A 20,369-nucleotide genomic window follows, 5' to 3' on the forward strand; every position below is an offset into this window, starting at 1 on the left:
CTACTCACTCAGCCTTCTCAGAACAGTGCTAGGCAACTTGCTATCTCCGAATGCTGGGAGCCAGGAAAGCTACGGGACCATTGCTTTCTCCTAGCGGAAACTGGCCTGCTCTGACGCCTCTTTTGAGACAGCCAGGTAATAGCAAACTGGCAAGCAAGGCCATCAGGAGAACTAACAGCAGCCCCCAAAGACGACACACCCCCCCTCCAGCAACTCAGGCGCTGCTGGAGAAACGAAAATCCTACAATAATCTTACGAGGAATATTTCTGAAAAAGTGTGCTTCATTATGCCAGGCTACAAAGGAAAACACAGAAAGAGTTGTTTGTGATGGGAGAGCTGTGCACGCAATGTGTCTGAAAGGGCTGCTCTTATTCTGCTAAAAAGCTCTCGCTTTTCTCCGGCCCAGCTGGTTGGATCAGTGCAACCTGTGCTTCCATCAGGCCAGACTCTTGGTTCTGCAGAGGAAACGGCTCACCTTTATGCCACGTCTCTCCGTATTCACCACCGCCTCTGATGTTAGCCACCGCCAGGACACCGCCCATATGTCTCACAAAAATGAGCCTGGACACGCTGAGAATCAGAGATGACAGTTTAATCTTCTAGGATCGCCTAGCCAGCACCAAGACTCCTCCCTCCATCTCAACACCACGATGTATCCCGAGAACACGCCAGGCGGAACTGCATCCACATAGAAGCCCGGTATTTGGGTTATTATTTGACGAAAGTGCAAGACATGAAACGTCTGATTACGGTTTGCCTGCAAAGCTCAGGTGTCTTCATAAATAGTACATTTCACTTTCCTACACTAGTAAACAATTCACACTGGCCATTCATACTTCGTAATGTAGACACAGGAATAACCAGAGGTCCCGGGTTACACTTGTCTACCTTTGCAATGGCTACCACGGCAAACGGACTGATGGAGGTCAGGAGGGAGTGGAGCTGGGCTACCAATCACTCTGAGAGTGGACCTGTGAATAGGTAATGCTGTCTGCACTGATCAACTTGGAAAACAAGCGCCTTCTCCACCAAGTGCATATTTCCTCTTCTAAGGAAACTTAGGTAATAATTACATAATACATGATTTGAAAGAATAGGAGACTACAAAGAATTGGAGAGGAATAAGCTGAGGCTGGAAAGTATGCTCTAGAAATAAGAAACTGTTGTCCAGAAGAAAAAAAAGTAAGCCTTTTGAAAACCCTGGATTTTCTTTTCTTTTCCCTCTGACCTAAGCATGCACAGTGACATCTTTCTATTGTTAAAGTTATTTTGCTTTGAACACTATTTCTGATGTTCTTCTTTTTCGTAGAGGTGACCGTGGGATCACTGAGGACATGAAAGGTAGTCAGAAGGAGGTAGACCCCATCAGATTAACCGTACCCAATTGGCCAAGATGACTTAATGATTTGGTCTTTAGATATTTATGCATCTCTGATGATCTCTCTTGAAATTATGGCGTCTACTCCTGAGATCAAACAGCCCTGGGGGTCCTCTCTTGATTCCTGGCCTACAAGTCTAAAAGGAACTTACTGTTCAAATGGATAGACCGCTAGCTTTAGACCTGGTAGATCCACTCAGGGATCGACGTGATCTCATTCCTACTAGGATGAAGGGAACAGGGAAGAGAATGCACATCTCGTTCCTCACGTGGAACACGTGAGAGCAAGCGTCACCATCCCTGCACCTCCCACAACATACTCACTGGAAGCTGCATATAAAGAATGGTAAGCAATGCCATAGTTAGGCTCAGCTAATAGTCACGGACTGGCTCGAGTTTCCAGATCAATTGTCTCAGAATTAATTTGGCCTGTGATGGGACCACAGATATGGCTGAGCTAAGGAGACAGCAGGCCAGAGAAGGCTTCAAACAGTGAGACTGCTTCTGTCCAGCCTTACTTCAGCCTGTACCCTGGGTAGTGCCACCATGGTGACATTTGACTGGAGCCCTCATCATGAAATACTGTCCTATCACGATTTTATACAAGAGCTCCCTTGTCCTGCCAACCAAAGTAAACAATTAACTCCTCAGGATTGTCCAGTCTCAATTAAAGGATTCTGAGGGCATAGGCCATCTTTCAATTTCATTAAATGTAAAGTAATGAGCAGTTACAGTTATCCAATGTCCAAAACAAGGCAACAGCTCTGTTGTAGTTAGTCATGTTTAGGACAGCAGGTAGATGTGTATGAATTAGTTTGTCCCAGTCACCATCAGTCCACAAATCCCTTCTCAAATAGAAAAGATCCGGGGTGAATCTGTGGACCAGACTTCAAATAGAGTGCTATTCAGAAGTACGCTTAATGCTGGGGCTTCAAGTACGAAATCCTTTTATTAAAAACACTCAAAGCAAATCCTATTTCATACCAGCAATGGGATATTGAGATTGCACAAAGACTGACAAGAACTATTTATACAAATAATAGTAATGCACGTATAAGCATTTGTTACCTAGAAAATAGTCACAGAACAGTTTAAAACACACGAGGCATTAGAGTGTTCAGAAAATGTATTTATGACTAAATATTAACACAATGGATTTTAGGCCTCTGCTGAGAAAATGCAATCATTAGCTACAAAAGTATTTCTCTGAAGAGATGCAGAGGGCTGTGACAAGCTGCCAATGGAGACAGGAGAGTCTCCTTAAGACCCTGGTTAGTCTTTAATAACCATGTATGTAGCTGTACACTGACTCCACAGCTACTTCTCCAACAACCTAGTATACTGAGGGCATCAAATAATGATAGTAAAATTGGCTTATAAAGGTTATGCAGTCCCTAAGTAAAAATTCAAGTAGTTTTCTAAAGTCCTACCCCTCTATGAAATACCACCAAGCGAGAAACACGTGATTTAGCAGATCCCTACTATGTGCAGAAGATCACACCCATGTCAAGTGCTCTGTGCTTACCTGTAGTTCCCACTATGTGCAGAAGGTCACACCCATGTCAAGTGCTCTGTGCTTACCTGTAGTTGGGTGTGATGGAGATGTTGAAGCCCCCGTAGCCATACAGGAAGGCAGGGTGTGAGCCATCCAGCTTTATGCCTTTTTTATGCACAATAAACATCGGAATCTTTGTACCATCCTTGCTAGGGTAGAAAACCTACAACAAAGGAAAGCGGAATCCTTCGTTACAGACGGCGTGATGTCGAAAAAAGTGAACAGTTTTAGAGGCGAGAACAAAAAGTTGCTGAGTTCTCTGTCCAACGCGCACGGCAGCACGGTGAAAATCTAGGACTGCCCCAGGGCTGGCGTGGCGGTGAGGCATGCTTTCATTTCAGAGATGGTTGAGAGCGGAGAACAGGGATGTAGAAACTGGGCGAGGAGCCCGAATTCACAGCCCATCACTAGCTAGGTGCTCTCGGACAGGCTGTTCATCTTTTTTACCTTCGGTTTTTAATCACCCAATGTACCCATCATGAAGCCACAGAGGAGAACGGGCATTTGGTGCTCTGCTGCTCAACGCCTCACGCTGCTGGAAAGCCAGACTCTGCCAATCAATTTAATCTAAGGGGACATCTTGTCTTGAAGACAAATTTCACGTCCAACTTCCTCTCTAAAGGTCAAGGCACTCAATATGTCTTCATTCTTCTGCATTTGACGATCAAACAAATTTTAGTGAGAACAAAAAGCACTGGCTCGGAGAGCTGCCAAGGGGCATCTCGGAGTCCTATTATTCTTGGCTAAACAAAGCCATTCTCTCCGAGCTGGTAATTAAGGCTCAGAAACCTTCTCTAAATCGGGGACATCGATGGCAAGTTCAGTCAACATTTCCATACCCATTGCTTTTGGGATAGAGGATTGAAAGAAAAGGCTAAGGAAGGGAACACTTGAACACTACTGCAGAGATAAGCTACCAACAGCAGATAAGCAGGCTGCTGTCAATGGCTTCTTAAACATGGTATTTTGACTGCATGTGGCACTGCGAAGAGGCCTGGCTCAGCTGGGCTTTGACGCATCCTGTTGACCTTGGTCACCAAGGAGGGCACTGAGCTCCTTCCTCCTCCCCTCTTATTTTAGAGTGCCACTGCACCAAAGGCTTTTTAGGGTACAGCTCTGCACCAGAGAGCTGCCCCAAAGTCCTCGGAAGCAAACGGAGGGAGCAGGGAAAGGAGAGCGGAGAGCAGGCAGACTGGATGGACTTCAGGGACAGGCATTGTGGGAGTGGCTGTCTTGGTTGGATTTTTTTTTTTTTCCAACTTGCCGTAAGTTAGGATCATCTGGGAAAAGAACCTCCACTTAAAAACACCGCCATCAGATTTTCTGTAGGCAAGTCCGTAGTGCGTTTCCTAATGACTGTGTGAGAGGCTCTGCAAGCCACAAGGAGCAAGCCGGTAGGTAAGCAAGCAGCATTCATCCGTGGTTCTGCTTTCGTTCCTGTCCTGGGCTCCTGCACTGGCTTCGCTCCCTGACAAATCACGACGTGCAGGCCAAATCAACCCTACCACCCAAGTGGCTTTCGGTTACGGTGCGTTTAGCACAGCCACAGAAAGCAAACAGGATAGTGCAAGAACTCATCTGGGTTTTAAGAGATACTTTGGTTTCGGACAATGGAAAGAGAGACCGCTGAGGAACGGACCAAGTCTGGCAGCTCAGAATCCATGGAGCACACTGCAGATTTCACAGGGCAGTTTTGTGTAAAGTTACACTGGAAGGCACTAGCAGAGCCTAACAATGTGGCAGGGTACAGTAAACACAGAGAGGAAACACCCACATCTACAGGATAACGGAAAAGCCAGGTCACATCATACTGCAAACATCTGTGCAGAGCCTGGTGTCTCTTCAGCTACACCTAACTCAGGCACTGTCCCCAGCCCCTGCTCAGCTTCTCCTCCCCAAACTCTTGACCGTCTCCCGGGCAAGTGGACAGATGTCCCCTCTTCAGACCCATCTCCTAGCTCCCTGCGACGTGACACTTCCGCTCCCCAGGTAAAACTGCCAACACCACCCTCCTCACCTGGCTTCATAGTGTTGTGAAGAGCCCAAAGCCCCGGTATGTCTTCCAGTGAAGACTCTTAACTATGACTTAAGCTGGTGTGGTTCTGATGGTACAATAATAGTATTTTAAATAGTCTAAAAGCCAAACGTTGAGAAAATGCCTTGCAAAAGGGTGATTTCAATCCTAAAATACGCACATGGCTCCTTTTCTACTGATAACTGAGCCATGTGAGCATTTTGGAAATTGTCATTAAAAGTAGTCAGGGCTGGAGAGATGGCTCGGTGTTCTTGCAGAGAACCTAGGTTCAATTCCCAGCACCCACTTGGTAGCTCACAATGATCTGTAACTCCATTTCCAGAAGATCTGATAACCTCTTTGGCCTCTGAGGGCACCAGGCATACACATGGTAGAGACACACATGCAAATAAAATACCCATAATACAAACAAACAAAAAACCAAACCAACGCAAGAGAAGAGTGTAGGTATTTCCCATCACACATTGGCTTCTTTTTGAGGCCACTTTGCTAGGTCAGGAGAAGCCAACAGACTCTTTCTTTCACAAACCCCACCAAAATGCTCTGCATTAAGTCTATACCCGTGGTTTTATGATCCTCTTTGGTTGAGTCTAAGCATCTCGACCCGTTTCATGTTTCAAGGGGCATGGAGCCCCTAGCTAGGCCTGTAGACTTGGTACATTTCTGGGACACTCACCTTAGTGACCTCTAACATTTCTAAAGCTTTTAGGACATTTAATCCCCTGTCAGCTTTCCTTGCCTTTTTTTTTCTTACCTACTCCTGGTCAACCCTGTGACTGTCACTAGTTCCCGAACCCCTTTAACTCTAATCTCAACCCAGTGGTTTCTCTTGGCCCGAGTAGCCAGACCCAGGAAATGCTAGTCACAAATGCATCACAAATGAGCGTCATCTAGGCTCTGAAGTTACAGTGTGTGTGACAACCCTCCCATTTCTGTGTGAATCCCTTGCATCTCTTTTCACTTGTCCTTCCTAAATGTCTCCTTACTCCCACTGCTACCCGACACCATCCAAGTGGGTTCTAGAGCAGTTGCTTCTGATTTTCTACTCTCTTCAGTAGCACCGCCCTGTACTGGCATCCCCCCTTTCCTTCCGTATCCCACCCACCTTTTCAGAGACTATCTATCCGAAGTTCTCAAAAGACCTTCTCCAAGCCCACTCCGCCTCTGCTGCCCCCATAGCAAACAAAGACCACCAAGTCTTGGCATCGCTCCTTACCCCTCCTCCACTACTGCTCGCTTCCAGTCACCACTTATGCTTTGGCATTCTCTCCCTTTTCCTGGGCATGTAAATAAACTTTAAGTGTCTCCTATCCCATAAAACAAAGCCTTAGGTATGACCGTGCTTGCTCTTCAAGCCGACTTTCCATCTTTGGCTTCCTTCGGACTGACCTTACATAAGTGAGACCCATACTCACAGTTTACATGTCTCTTCTCTCCTGCCTCTGTGTTCTTCTGCTCTGATTCTCTCTTTTCAAGAATCATCAGTGAGGGCTTTGGTCTTTCTTCTCACTCTTCTATATGTTTTCTAGCCATAGCTACACCCTTTCCCACTTTGCCATAAGCCTGGAAGCATGCCTGCACGTATGAATCGGGGTCACCTCAAAACATCTCTCCTTTACTTGCCATCTATTCTTTCTGGGTGTCCACTGCAGGCACTACTCTGTAATGGGATGCTAAAGCTTTTTAGGAAACCTTAACGGACAGGAACACAAAGTACTTCTATGGATCCAGCAGGTGCCCACTTGAGAGGCAGGAAAATTCTGTCGCCCTGGACTAATGGCTTATCACGTAGCTGGTAACACTGCTTCTGCCTTCCTGCCGGGGCACAGCACACGAGTCATTCGGCAGACCCACAAAGAGCCTGTGATGGGCACACCTTTTCCTTTAATAGATTATAAGTTCCAAGAGTCTATGGTGGAAGATGCCAATTGTTAGATCTCAAGAAAGACTATTTTAGATGTGAGTCTTCATCAAATACACTGTCATGGTAATCCAGAGTTAAACAGTGAATTCAGAAAGCCTTTTTTTTCCCCCTACAAAGTTTAAGTACTTTGGGATCCTGAAGGGGTAGAGATGGTTCTGCTCTTTGTTACTGTTAAAAAGGTGGGCCTTCTCTTAAGAAAGGCCTAGAATTCTGGCATTGAGCAGGACAGCCAGCCTGCCCTCACCTGCCCTGATGCTCTTGTTCTATCAAGGTGCTCTATTTAGTAGCATTCTCAATGAGCGGCTTCATCTGTCTCCTACGGCTGACCAGCTCACTCAGACTAGGTACTTAGGTACCTAGGATAGTCAGGCCTTACATAGCAGTTAAGCTGTCTGGCTGCCTGCTCATAGTGCCGAGACAAGACAGAACAGAGAAACAGTAGATGTTGTTAGTCATGGGTGAAAAGAGAGCTGTTCACAAAGATGATGTCCCCTGAAAGAGACGACCTGTCCTCTGAGCAGTGGCTAGTGCTGAAGTTCAAAGCCTGCAGGAGGAGAGGACTATCCTGAGGAAAGATGGGGTTTCCCAGTGCATCCTCAGGGGAGGGCCAGACCCCAGCCATCTAGGCCACTAGAGGACCTGTGTGACTGTCACCTCCACATGAGCTAACCTAGAAATCAAAGGAGCTCAGCCGTTGGAAGAAGCCAGGACCAATTACAATGACAACCATGAAGATCAGCCATCCCTGGAGGAGGCAGCATATTGGCTCCAAACTGTGAGCAGCGCCTCAAAGGGCATCAAGCTCAAAGAGTCTGACTCTAAACCAGGTTCAACACACACTGTCAAGTTTTCTGTACTTAAACATCCTTCAGGTTTTTTGAAAAACTTAAATTGTTCATCTTGGACACGCACAGCAGAGTAACAGTGGGATCCCCCTTGAACTGCAGAGCGTTGGGCACAGTGAGCCTGCACGTTCCCACTCAAAAGGTTGGGTAAACAAAGGCTGCCCCAGTTTTCTTCTCAGCCCTGATGGTAATTCCAAATCGTGTGACTTTAAAGTACTTCAGGGGGCTGGGGAGATGGCTCAGTGGTTAAGAGCACTGACTGCTCTTCTGAAGGTCCCGAGTTCAAGTCCTAGCAACCACATGGTGGCTCAACCATCCGTAATGAGATCTGATCTGACTGCTCTTCTGAAGGTCCTGAGTTCAAATCCTAGCAACCACATGGTGGCTCAACCATCCGTAATGAGATCTGACGCCCTCTTCTGGTGTGTCTGAAGACAGCTACAGTATACTTATGTATAATAATAATAAATCTTAAAAAAAAAACAAAAAAGAAAAAGTGCTTCAGGTATACTAGGTCAGCCCAGTACTTCATCCGCTCATCTGACAAGCAACAAGGTAAAGTCCATAAAAACAGAGGGCTGCCAAGCATTACTGCCTGGCGCCAGCCTCTCACCTCCCCGTCTGCAGCTTTCTCTACTCCATTACAAAATGCTGCAAATGTCTGGACAGGTGTGCATTGGACAAAAATCATTTCTCTTCTCTTCAACACAGTGACTGACAGCCTCTAGGGCAGCCATAGGACGCATGTCCCTGTGTTGGAGATGCCTGCTCTTGCTTGCTCTGTAGTCACCACACCCTTAAAACGGACAGTCACTGAAGCACTTTAAAAACCATGCTTGCCACAGAGATGGTGATCATCATTTTTTTTCCCACAGATCTTTTTAATATAAAACAAAGATAAAGCACATCTCAACTCTGCAATCTGCCAGCGTGTTTTGTTTAAGGTAGATACTACATAGCAAAAAAGTCTTTTAAGAACATTTGGTTGGGAATATTTTTTCTCAGGTTTCTCAGGGAAGCCCGGGCATGGCCAACCCCTAGAGCAGCCCTTGTCTTTTCAGATCCTCGTATGTCTTCTTGTTCACATGTCCACCGGAGTCTTCATACCTCAGTGTCAGGCTGGCTGGGACGGCAAACCCACCACCTACTGGCTGCTTCACAGCAGGATATCAACGACAACTGTGAGATTTGTGGAAACTACACCTACTGAGGGCCGAGGCCTTCCAGCGACACTTGGCGGAATGGTGTCATGCTCATGGCATGAGGTATTTGGCATCTCAAACACAGCCCGCTTTGCAAATGTGACACAGAGTGAAGGCGCTGCCTCCTTGTGGGCCAAGCCGAAACTGCAGAAGGCTTCAGACGGCAGCCTGACACGGAGGTAGACTATGTAGACTCCAGTGATCACCATTTTACAGTGAATCTCAGAAAGCCCATCCCGCTGCAGGCGGCCAGTGCCACCATGTTGAGGAACAAATTATTTCTTTTGAAAAATTTTTTAAAAGATTTATTTATTATGTATATGAATGAGTACACCGTTGCTGTCTTCAGACACCCCAGAAGAGGGCATCAGATCCTGTTATGGATGGTTGTGAGCCACCATGTGGTTGCTGGGAATTGAACTCAGGACCTTTGGAAGAGCAGTCAGTGCTCTTACCTGCTGAGCCATCTCGCCAGCCCCGAGGAACAAATTATTAAACGAGGGAAATCCCTCCTGATATTGCTACGCCCTTCTAGTAAAAGTGTCAATTTAAGACAGACATAGTTCATGTCACAGAGAAGACAGAAACTGCTGGAGAGAAACTTGAAGAGAAAGCCATTCCAACTTTCTTAGTAACTGAGCATCTACTGCCAACTCAGGTTGAAAGATTAAAAAAAAAAAGATTCAATTATTTTTATTTATGTGTGTCTGTGTATGGGTATGTGTACGTAGGTTCTGTGGTGGTCAAAATTATAGAGGAATTTTAATCCACCAATATGGCTGCCCTGGAAAGGGATCGCATCCAAAGTCCTATGTTTGTGTGATCCGGTTGGCGTGTGGACATGCCATGCACCTTTAATCCCAAACAATGATGTCTAATTGAGGGGCAAAGTGACGGATCAGAAAAAAGATTGACAGAATTAGTCAGAGATAGGAGGGGTGGGGGAGGAGAGGAGAGGGAGAGAAAGGGCAGTCTCTGTGAGGAAAAGGAGAAGGCAGAGACTGCCCAGGATCCTGCCATTGCAGTGGGGTTTTATTCCGGCCACACGGCCGCTCTGGCAAAAGATGCCATCCAGAGACCTGCCCCCAGTGTGCATGTGTGCCCCTGCTCCTCCGTAAGACCAGACAGTTTCACCATCATCCGGGGTTAAGAGGCCGGCACCACTTGCCATCCATCAGTGTCTGCTAAGTGAATAATAGGGAGACTTGTATTCTGAATAAATGTTCTAGTCCCCAAACACCCAGGCCAGCTTGTTCCTGGGGCTCAAACCATTCCTGGCCCCTGGCACGGCAGCATAGCCTTCCAACTTCCAGGCTCTGAGCACCTACTCCTGGATTTAGCTCTGAGGCTCCCCCTTTAAATTTGGTTTTTAAATTTTAGCGTGCATGTGTTGGGGCAGAAGAGGGAGCTGGGTCCCCTGCCTACCAAGAAGTTGTGAGCTACCCTCTGTGGGTGCCAGGAATCAAACTTGGGACCTCTGGACGAGGTTGAGAGCACGTGCTCTTAACCACTGAGCCATCTCTCCAGCCCCCCCAAGCCTCCCTTTAATGTGCCGACTCCCCATTCCGGAATGTTCCGTTCCCTCCAGAGCCAAGCCTCTCTCTACCTTTGCCCTTGCTGACTCCTTCCTAGTTCCCAAACCCTGTCTAGAGAAGCAGCTATTCCATAAGCCTCAAATCCAATGCCACATCCCTTCACAAAGGAATTACAACGGAACAAATACTTATCCACCTTTGGCAGCTCCTTATATTGACCCCCCTCCCCTCAAATTCAGCTGCGGGCGCTCCAACGATACAGGTCAGGCAGGTGTATTCTTTGCTTGAATATTTCTAGTAAACCAGAGAAAGCAACTTCCAACGGTGTACTGACCATTCGCTCCGGAGGAGCCTGGAGACCGACCTAGTTACACTACATTCCTACACAAGCTAGTCAAACCCAGTTCCTGGTGTTTTAAAAGCAAGCACTAGGGGCTGCCAAGATGGCTCAGCAGGTAGAGTGCCTGCTGCCAAGCCTGATGACCCGAGTGAGTTCAATCCCTGGGGCCCAAGTTGTGCTGGATAGTTTATGTCAACTTGACAAAGTCATCTGAGAGGACTGCAGCAAGTTGTTCTCTGTCACCCGCCAACCCACACACAGCACGAAATAAAAGCCGACACTAGTCTGCCCATCGGTTTCGGCTCCTCACAAACGGCTTTCCTTCCTTTGTAGTGTGGTTTAAATGCACACCAGCTTACTCGACATGTCGAACGCCCTTGCAGGGATTACGGCGTGCCACGTGCTCCTTTAAGACTTGAAGATGCTCTGCTTTTAATCCACAGGAGGTCTATGCTTTGGATCTGCCCACTGCACCTGGCGCCACTCTGGCACATGGAGGTAACTAGCCTCCTAGGTGTGATCTGCTGCATGGAATCCCGGCTCAGAGAGGAACACTGGGCTCAGAGAGGAACACCAGCTTGAGCTACATAGTGAGAGTCTGTCTCAGAGACCAAGCAAAGAAAGAAATACGAGAGAGAAGCAAAGAAAAGAAAACAGGGTAAGAAGGTTAACTGGCCCAAGCCACATGTCCTGGAAATGATGGGGCTGAGATCTAAGTAGGGTTTTCTGGCCTCCTGACTCCACATTCTTAGCTACTATAAGTAAGAGATCTACTCATCTCCTAGCCCTTCCTTCAGGGGCTGCTCCTGAGACCTATGTCTGAGCCTGTTCTACAGTTGTCTATTCCTTTGCCTCTTCTCTTAGGGTGGTACTGAGTCTACGCTTAGAGACCATACACTAGATAAATGCAGCGATGCGTATCCCATGTGGGCTCTGTATTCAATTAAGCAATGTAACTTTTTTAAATGGTCTCTCATTAAAAGTACACACAAATACAGTAGCCTAGAGTCTGGTCATATAATGCTTTGCAGGCTGGAAATAATAAAATTAGCTCTGGCTGAGGGCTATAAAGGATTATACAAGCTTTTTAAGGTCACAAATTCCCAGCTTATTACTAATAAAATTTTTTTAACATCTGACATTTTCCTTATGTGTAACCGTTAACCTATTAATTTAGCAATGCCAGGGCAGAGAGCTTTATGGACCTTAAACTGTTTAACTCTGATAATTTATTGCAAGAGACTGCACCTGCATTGTAAAAGCACAGCAAGAAGACGGAATTTCATTTCAAACCCTCATTACCTCAAAACTATAGCAGAACACTTATTTACTGTATTAGAAAAATGAAGGACTAACCCAAATGCTCTGACCAGAATGTTGATTACAGAACAGAAGAGAACCACGTGGCTTTACATTCTTGTGGCTGCTAGTTAAGAGAGCGAACTATTAAAGAGAACAGATGCTAGTCAGAAAAGAAGGGAGTAGGCTCTGTGCAGTTCATGGCAGCATGGGGGTGGGGGTGGGGGGGTGAATTAAACAAGACTCCATAACGAGTGACCCTGAATGGATGGTTCTGTCAAGTGTACTACAGCTACAACCCCAACATAATGTCCAATGACCATTACTCTATCTGCACATTCAATATAAGCCTCATACTCAGCACGAGACACCGAGGGGCAAGTATACACAATACAGTTCTTTTTCCAGAATCTGAAGGGGTGAATTCGGTGTCAGACACACCTACGGCTGCTATGATCTTTTGATCTGAATCTCTTGGATGACATAAACCATCAACATAGAACCTCAGGTTGAGTCCACGAAGAATGGCTCCAAGTTAAGAAACAGCCTCAGGTGCCCGGGAGCTCCACTCTGCTCTGCAGTCCCCCACTGAGAACCCTGAGCAGGCCTAGGGGGCTGGGCCTGGCTGCACACTGGCAAAAGCAGGCTGCAGAGCAGTGTCTGGAGGCGCAGAGGCAGCTTCACGGGCAGTTTCCAAGAAGAAACTCATCAAGGGGAAGGACAAAGGGTTGCTGGAAGAGGATGGCGACTCACCAAGCTCAGAACTCCTGCTCGGAGGATACTGGGACAAATCCTTTGGATTGATATTCGAAAGGGGACCCTGTGAAGTGTGTCTTTGTATCTGTGCATGGAGATCTCACTGGTGAAACTGAGAGCTAGTAGGACAAAAAGATTTGTATATTGCTCTGAAATGTTTCTAAACGCAGAAAAATATACTTTTAATCGCACAGCCTTTTTTTAATTTATCTGCAGTGGTAATCAGGGAAATGAAAAGCCAAAGATGAGTAAGGGAATCCTATTCGTGGCAGTCTTGAATGGAACATCGGATGCCGTCCTGACGATAGGTAAGAATTTCAGGGGTGTGCAGAAAAGCTACCTATAAAGCTAGTACACCCTGTACACAAACTCGCACTGAGTGAGCTTCACACAACATTCCTGACAGTTAACACACAAAGCCTGGGCACCACTGAAAGCGAGTGGTCGCACAACCCTGACTACAGTGCACCTTCCCTCGTCTGCTCCCAGCATTCAAAGGTTTCGCGTGTGGCCAAATGCTCACGGCTAAGGCTGGCGAGGGATTGATGTCTCCGTCACTGCGCCACGTCATCACACCCCCCCCCCCCCCCCCCCCCCGACCCCCGAACCTCTTCCCCCTGGCTTCCACAACACATGCTTCCCTGGTTCTTCTTCCTTCCGGGTACCTTATTAAATACTGGTGTCCTCTGATAAATACTTCTCTTTCTCCCCTTTATGCATGACTGGAGGTCTTTTTTGAATGTGCCCAATAGGTTCAGGGACTACCATGCTCGCATCAGCTTTCATGTCTGCAGCTCTGAGAATCTGGCAGGTAGATGATACCATTTGCATCCCACACGGGCCTGGTTCACTGATGCTGGTTCACTGCTTCTCTGCTGGGCAAGCTGCTCTCTTTGGAGCAACATCTCTAACCTCAAATGCACCTATATCCTCTATTTACAACTCTACAGCTTTAGAGGAGAAGCATGTCCCTGTCAAGTGCTTGTGTTGAGACAAGGGGATGACTCAGTTGAAACTGCCTGCGACATACGCACAACCATCTCGGTTTCCATTTCCAACATCGTCCTAAAGGCCAGACCCCACAGTGTGTCTGTAATTCCAGCGTTGGGATGGGGTTAGGGCAGCAGACAGTGGATTCGTGAGACACACCGGCCAGCTGGTCTAGCCGAGTGAATGGGGTCCAGGTTCACATTCAGAAAACTTTAGGCAATTCCACGCATCCTATTTGACCACAATGCAATAAAACTTAAAACAACAGCAAACACATTTCAGGTAAGTACACACAAGTCAGTGTGAATGAACACGTCAATGCTGAATGATGACTGGGTTACAGGAGAACTCAATAAGGTCTCAATTTTTCTATGGGTCTTTACTTTCGCCCAGCTCTGCATGAGATTTAGGAACTCGGCCACCAGGGGGCATGCAGGGCTTTGGTTTCGGGCCTGTATCAAGTAAGTAGCTAGTGTTAGACTATGTCCCCCACATCCTGCTATTCTGAGCGGGGCACATATGTCCCCTATGATTTAAACGACATCTCGTACCTCCTTGTAACTCAGCCTCACTCTTTACCCATGACACACCAGCAGAGGTGACCTAAGCTTCGTTCTGGTGCACAGCCGAGCTCGGCTAAAGAATAGATAGTGTGGCCAAACCCCGACAGCCATGAGGCCACGAAGTCATGCTGGAAATGGAAACTACCTGTGGCTATGCAATGGAAGAGGTGGGAATCCCTGCCTAGACTAGGCCTCTGCGTTCTTGCCTGTGACCTTCAAGCCGTGAACGTTTTTGGTTTGCTTTCCCCTGGTGTCCAGAGCTGTGTCTACCCTGAAAGGCAGTTTGGCTTTCTTGGTTTGTTGTTGTTGTTGATGATGCTGTTTGTAAAAGGCTGAAGGCTAGCCTCAAACTTAAGATCCTTCTGTCTGAGTGCTGACACCACATCCAGACTGATCCCATCTTTTAAAAAAGAAAACAATTATTAAAATGGCTAGGGACAGACACCAGCGGCAGACACATTACGCCACTGATGTTTTCTACTTTGCTACGGAATAAAGACATGATGCCACTGCTTTCTGAGACAGTGAGGTGGAGTTTAAGTGCACTCGCCTGAGCATCAGGCAGTCTTTACAATTCTCAAAGCCACAACTCTCAGGGAGACGTTAAAACCTGCATAAGAGGCTTTATCACATAGAATACCAAATTCAGTAACACATGCAGATATCTGAATTACTAAATATTTCATACACTAAGTAAGGGTGAAGACATCTGCAGCACAAACAACTATTACTCGTGGTGCTAGGTTTAAGTTCGGTTTGACTTATAACAGTTGTAGCATCAAATATGTATTGTTAGACAATAAACGGACACATCCAAGCCATTCAGATTACATGAGCCACTGTTTGATACACTAACAATTCAGTAAAGTAAGCCTGCAAAACAAAGTCCCCACCTTGCTGGGCCGCAGCCCCACATCCCACACCATCCAGGAGAACCGCAGCCCCACATCCCACACCATCCAGGAGAACCGCAGCCCCACATCCCGCACCATCCAGGAGAACCGCAGCCCCACCATCCAGGAGAACTGCAGCACCACATCCCACACCATCCAGAACTGCAGCCCCACATCCCACACCGTCCAGAAGAACCGCAGCCCCACATCCCACACCGTCCAGAACTGCAGCACCACATCCCACACCGTCCAGAACTGCAGCACCACATCCCACACCATCCAGGAGAACCGCAGCCCCACGTCCCACACCATCCAGGAGAACCGCAGCCCCACGTCCCACACCATCCAGGAGAACCGCAGCCCCACATCCCACACCATCCAGGAGAACCGCAGCCCCACCATCCAGGAGAACCGCAGCCCCACATCCCACACAATGCAGGAGAACCTACAGGTTTCTTTACCTGGCACCCTCCCCTTATTCTAAGGTGGAAGCCCCTGTTCTCCTGGACCCACAGAAACTATTAGACACTCATTATCTAACATAGAACTGATTCCTCAGAAAAACGTTCAGAGAAACCCAGAGAGGTTCGGCTCAGAACATTTCATCATGCAGACTTTGAATTTTTATTTTCATTTTTAATGTCATAAGCCTTATCATAAAAAACTTACAAATTAATAAAAACACTGCGCTCCAAAACTAGACAGCCCTAAAGTCGATACAAAGTCAGAGAACTTTTACCCAGCTAGAACAGGCATTTGGAACAAAAGCCATACACTTTCGGTACTGAATATATTTTAGGTACTTAACCACCACCAAAACCAAACAAAATCGCATCTCAGAATTGGAACTAGAAAGCAATGACCATAGATCCTCTGGGACCTTGTGTCTATTAGTGTATTCAGTCCCTCTTCCACCTCTTTATGACCCCTGTTCTCTTCTTCACATTATACTACACCCACATGATCTGTTCACATATAGAGATTTATTATGGGCTAGATGAAAGATATGAAAGAACATGTGCTTTTTCTGGCTTTTCTGAGATCGTGTAAGCCACAGTGCAGACTTTATAAGGTCCCTCACTGAGGACTGGCTGCACTCTCAAGGCTACCTGGGTACCTTCACATTGTGGGTTAGATGGTCCCGGGCTGGTACAAAGTGATGCTCTCTGTTCCACACACGGAAGAGAAAACACTGACCATGAAGTTGGCACCGGCCACAGACTGGGCACGTAGCACGTTTCTCTACCGTGGGAAACAGAGACCCTTACCGTCTTTTCAGCTAAGTTGTTTTAACAGTTCAGATCTGCATAGGAATAGTTCTGCCCAGGAGCATTACACCCTCATCAGAGTGCCAAAGCACCACCAGACGTCAGTTTATGCAGGACTACGTCACTGTACAGATGACCACAAACTGGGGGGCAGCTAGCTGAGAACAACTGATCCCATTTCAGCTAACTTCCACGGTGAATTCTGAAGCACACAGTGAGACCTCAGTGCTCCATGAAAACACTGCCCTTCACCTTTCCCTACGCCACCTTCAAAACTGTTACATCGTGTGTGTGTGTGTGTGTGTGTGTGTGTGTGTGTCTGTGTGGTGTGTGTGTATATGTGTGTGTGGTGTGCATGTGTCTCTGTGTGTGGTGTGTGTGTTTGTGTGTGTGTGTGGTGTGTGTATGTGTGTGCGTATGTGTATGTGTGTGTGCATCCATGTGTGTGGTGTGTATATGTGTGTGTATGTTTGCACGCACGCATGTGCATGTGTGTGTGTGTGTGGTGTGTATGTGTCTGTGTGTGTATGTCTCTGTATGCTTGTATGTGTGTGTGGTATGTCTGTGTGTGCATGTGCGTGTGTGTGTGTGTGTGTGCGCGCGCGCGCGTGTGTATCTGTAACTTGTGGAAATCAGTTTTTTCCTTCCAGCATGTGAGTTTCAGAGAGCAGACTCAGGGTCTCAGGCTTGCCAACAAGCACCTTTACTGGCTGAGTTATCTTGCCACAGCCCCTCCCTGTTTCTAACCAAGGCCTGAGTATACAGCCACAGTGTTACAGAAAGTCACTGTCATTAGTGCTCAACAGTAGCTTACATGGACACGGAAGGGCCGCACACACATCAGCTTGGAGCAACACTTCATGGTATCAAAAAGCTTATCCATGCTCAAGAATATGTCCCCTCAATAGCAGAGCCTGTATGCTAGCACCACTAACCAGTTATTACCATAGAAACCTAAATGCAAACAAACAAACAAAAGTCCAAGTCTGAGCCGGGCGGTGGTGGTGCACGCCTTTAATCCCAGCACTTGGGAGGCAGAGGCAGGCGGATTTCTAAGTTCGAGGTTCGAGGCCAGCCTGGTCTACAGAGTGCGTTCCAGGACAGCCAGGGCTACACAGAGAGACCCTGTCTCGAAAAACCAAAAAAAAAAAAAAAAAAAAAAAAAAAAAAGTCCAAGTCTAATTTAGGAAAGCAGATGCTGGGGGTGATGGCAGTGCACCCCTTTAACCCCAGCATGAGGCAGAGGTAGATAGATCTCTGTGAGTTCAAGGCCAGCTTGGTCTTCAGAGCAAGTCCCAGGACAGCTAAGGCCACATAGAGAAACCTACAAAACAACAAAACAAAAAACAAAAGAGAAAAGCTATCCCACTACTGTGACCCCAAGGCATGTTGGGAAAGACAAATGATCAAAGCGGAGACTGAGGTACACAGAAGACCGCTGTGAAGACGGTCATCCTAAGAAAGCGTCCTACTACGTCTAAAGGACAAGTGGCACAGGCAGTCACACCACGGGCAAATGCTTAAAACCCTTACTGTTACACCATTCCAAGCAGGTCTGCACCTGCTCATAAAATATGGATACAGGGGTTCTTCTAATTTACCTTGTCTTTCATAAAATGTGAGACTGTTAAGAAAAGAGAATAGTTGGCGTATATTCAGCTCCTGGTCCATTTCCAGGTCTATGTCTATGATTTTCTTTTTCTTTCATTTTAGTCTGAGGGGAAAAAAAAAAAACCAATCTCTCAGCTGGCTGAACCACAATGAGACTCCGAGAAGCCAGAAAGTGAATTCTGGCTACGCTCCATTTCTTTGTGATGCCCCCGTTCAACCACGGCACACAATTCCATCCACTGATGACATGGGCCAGCGGCACCATGAGCGCACAGCATGCTGAGGCTTAGCACCTGAACTGACTGTGAAATTACGGGCCTCGCAGCAGTGAAAGAGCGCGGAAGCGTGTTCTGAATGACAGGAGGTCGCAAAACGTCAGTGATTATAAAACCACTTGAACTCTTCCTCCCCAGTCTCCACCTGCAAGAGGGCTTCTCCTAGCCCCTAGCCAGGAGCACTCCACAGTGTCATTTTTCCCTGGACCAGGGCAGTAGCATCTCTTCAGATCTTTGTGTGTTTCAATTCTTGTGCGTGATGACATTTCCCAGGGAACAATGCCAACATAGGGAATGCCTACAGTCAAACAGCCCCAGGCAGTGTTATAAATCTATATCTATCGAGAGACTAAACTTCCTTTCATTTTTGTTAAAAGAGAAAGAAATGTATTACTGACAATATGTGTAGATAAAATTTCTTAGGCAGGTTCACAAATCTGTTTCATGAGATGGCACTGCTAATGTATCTTAGCTTCTTTGGAAGGCTTGGGCAGATAGGTTCTCATCAATCTGATGTGGTTGCTTCGCAGTAAAAAGCAGAGGAAATAATAAATTAACTAGAGATTTAATAAACCCACCTAAAACTAAAATTCTTAAATGGATTACAGATGAGAAGAGAGACAACGAGTTCTCTAGGATCTCATTCTGAGACTTGTTCTCCCATTGCTTTGAACAATAATTAATAAGAAGAAGTGTTTCTGATGTGGGCAGTTTTCCCAGAGCTGCCACCAGGATGGATAAAAGCTACAAAGACAGTGTTGTTCTGTGTCTGATGATGAAACTCAACACCAGGCCCTTCACCTTCCCAGGCAAAATGCACAGGTCTTGTGAAGTGCAGACCCCTCCACAAACATCCCCTCCCTGATGTCTGTGGGATGGCTTAGCCATCCTTGCCCTTCCCCTCCCCATCTCCTTGTTTGGTCCTTTTGTTGCTGCATCAAAGATGGTACCTCTAAGATGTAGGTCATGAACACTATTAGTTAATGGCTGCCAGCCCTGCAGGCTAATCTATGCATCTGCACAGTAATACACCTTATCTACGGGAGAAGAGGGGTATGTTCAAATCACACACGGAAAACATCACAAACTCAAGTCATGTGAGATTGAAAGCCACAATTCCCAGAAGAGCTGGAAACAAAATGAGTTATTTCCAGGCCCGCTGCCTTGACTTAGCACTTTACGACACACCGTTAGGACGGGACGCACTTTACTCATGCCCAAAGCCCTCCCTAGAGCTCTGATGATGGGAAGTGGCTGTTGGAAGCACCGCTGAGAGCCTCGTCAAGCCATGTGCACACCTGCATGGACTCTCTGCTGCTCAAAGGTAAACCCAGACCACTGCACTGGGCCTGAAACAGCGCTCCTCGGAGGGGTGGCAATCAATACGCCCATGACAGGCACAGAACACAGAGCAGTGTGGTGCCCTCTGAAGGCCTGTGTGCTAGCCCCGGCTTGTCCTTAAGTGTTTACCTATGTAATGCTCTAAGTACCTGAGAAGGTCAATGTCAGAGTAGCTTTCTTTGAGTCATGGAGCACCAGGCACAGAGAGTCTCAGAGTCTTACAGTGGCACAGGTACCTAGCACACTGTCTCCTGGAAACCTAGCTGCTCTGTTCTTGAGCTTTAACTACCCACTCCCCCAATCCCCAAATTTGGAAGAGGAAACAATACACAGATCATCCTCACCGGGAATGCCCGGAAAGGACTAAGAGAGTCACATGAAACAGTTGACATGAGCCATGCTATATGCATGTGAGGTGGAAACCTTCCAGATGCCCAACTAGCAATGAAAGTGAGTGTCTAACAGTCAAACTGACGTAGGAAAAAAAAAAAAATCACACGAACACTATAGTTATTCCTACTGAACGAGACTGTGCTCAATCTACAAGTTACTTTATAA

General features: G+C 46.9%; 1 protein-coding gene across 1 annotated transcript in view; it reads right to left on the reverse strand.

Annotated features, from left to right (window-relative positions):
* The window catches only part of Prep (prolyl endopeptidase), a 93,536-nt gene that overhangs the window by 7,598 nt on the left and 65,569 nt on the right, over positions 1-20,369 (reverse strand). Inside the window, exons 11-12 of the mRNA XM_031346508.1 lie at positions 2,961-3,097; positions 477-571 (exon numbers count right to left, since the gene is read on the reverse strand). Of these exons, the coding sequence (XP_031202368.1) occupies positions 477-571; positions 2,961-3,097 (232 nt within the window). The remainder of the gene's footprint in view (positions 1-476; positions 572-2,960; positions 3,098-20,369) is intronic.

The sequence above is a fragment of the Mastomys coucha genome, unplaced genomic scaffold (assembly GCF_008632895.1).
Source record: "Mastomys coucha isolate ucsf_1 unplaced genomic scaffold, UCSF_Mcou_1 pScaffold3, whole genome shotgun sequence".
Lineage (NCBI taxonomy): Eukaryota > Metazoa > Chordata > Mammalia > Rodentia > Muridae > Mastomys > Mastomys coucha.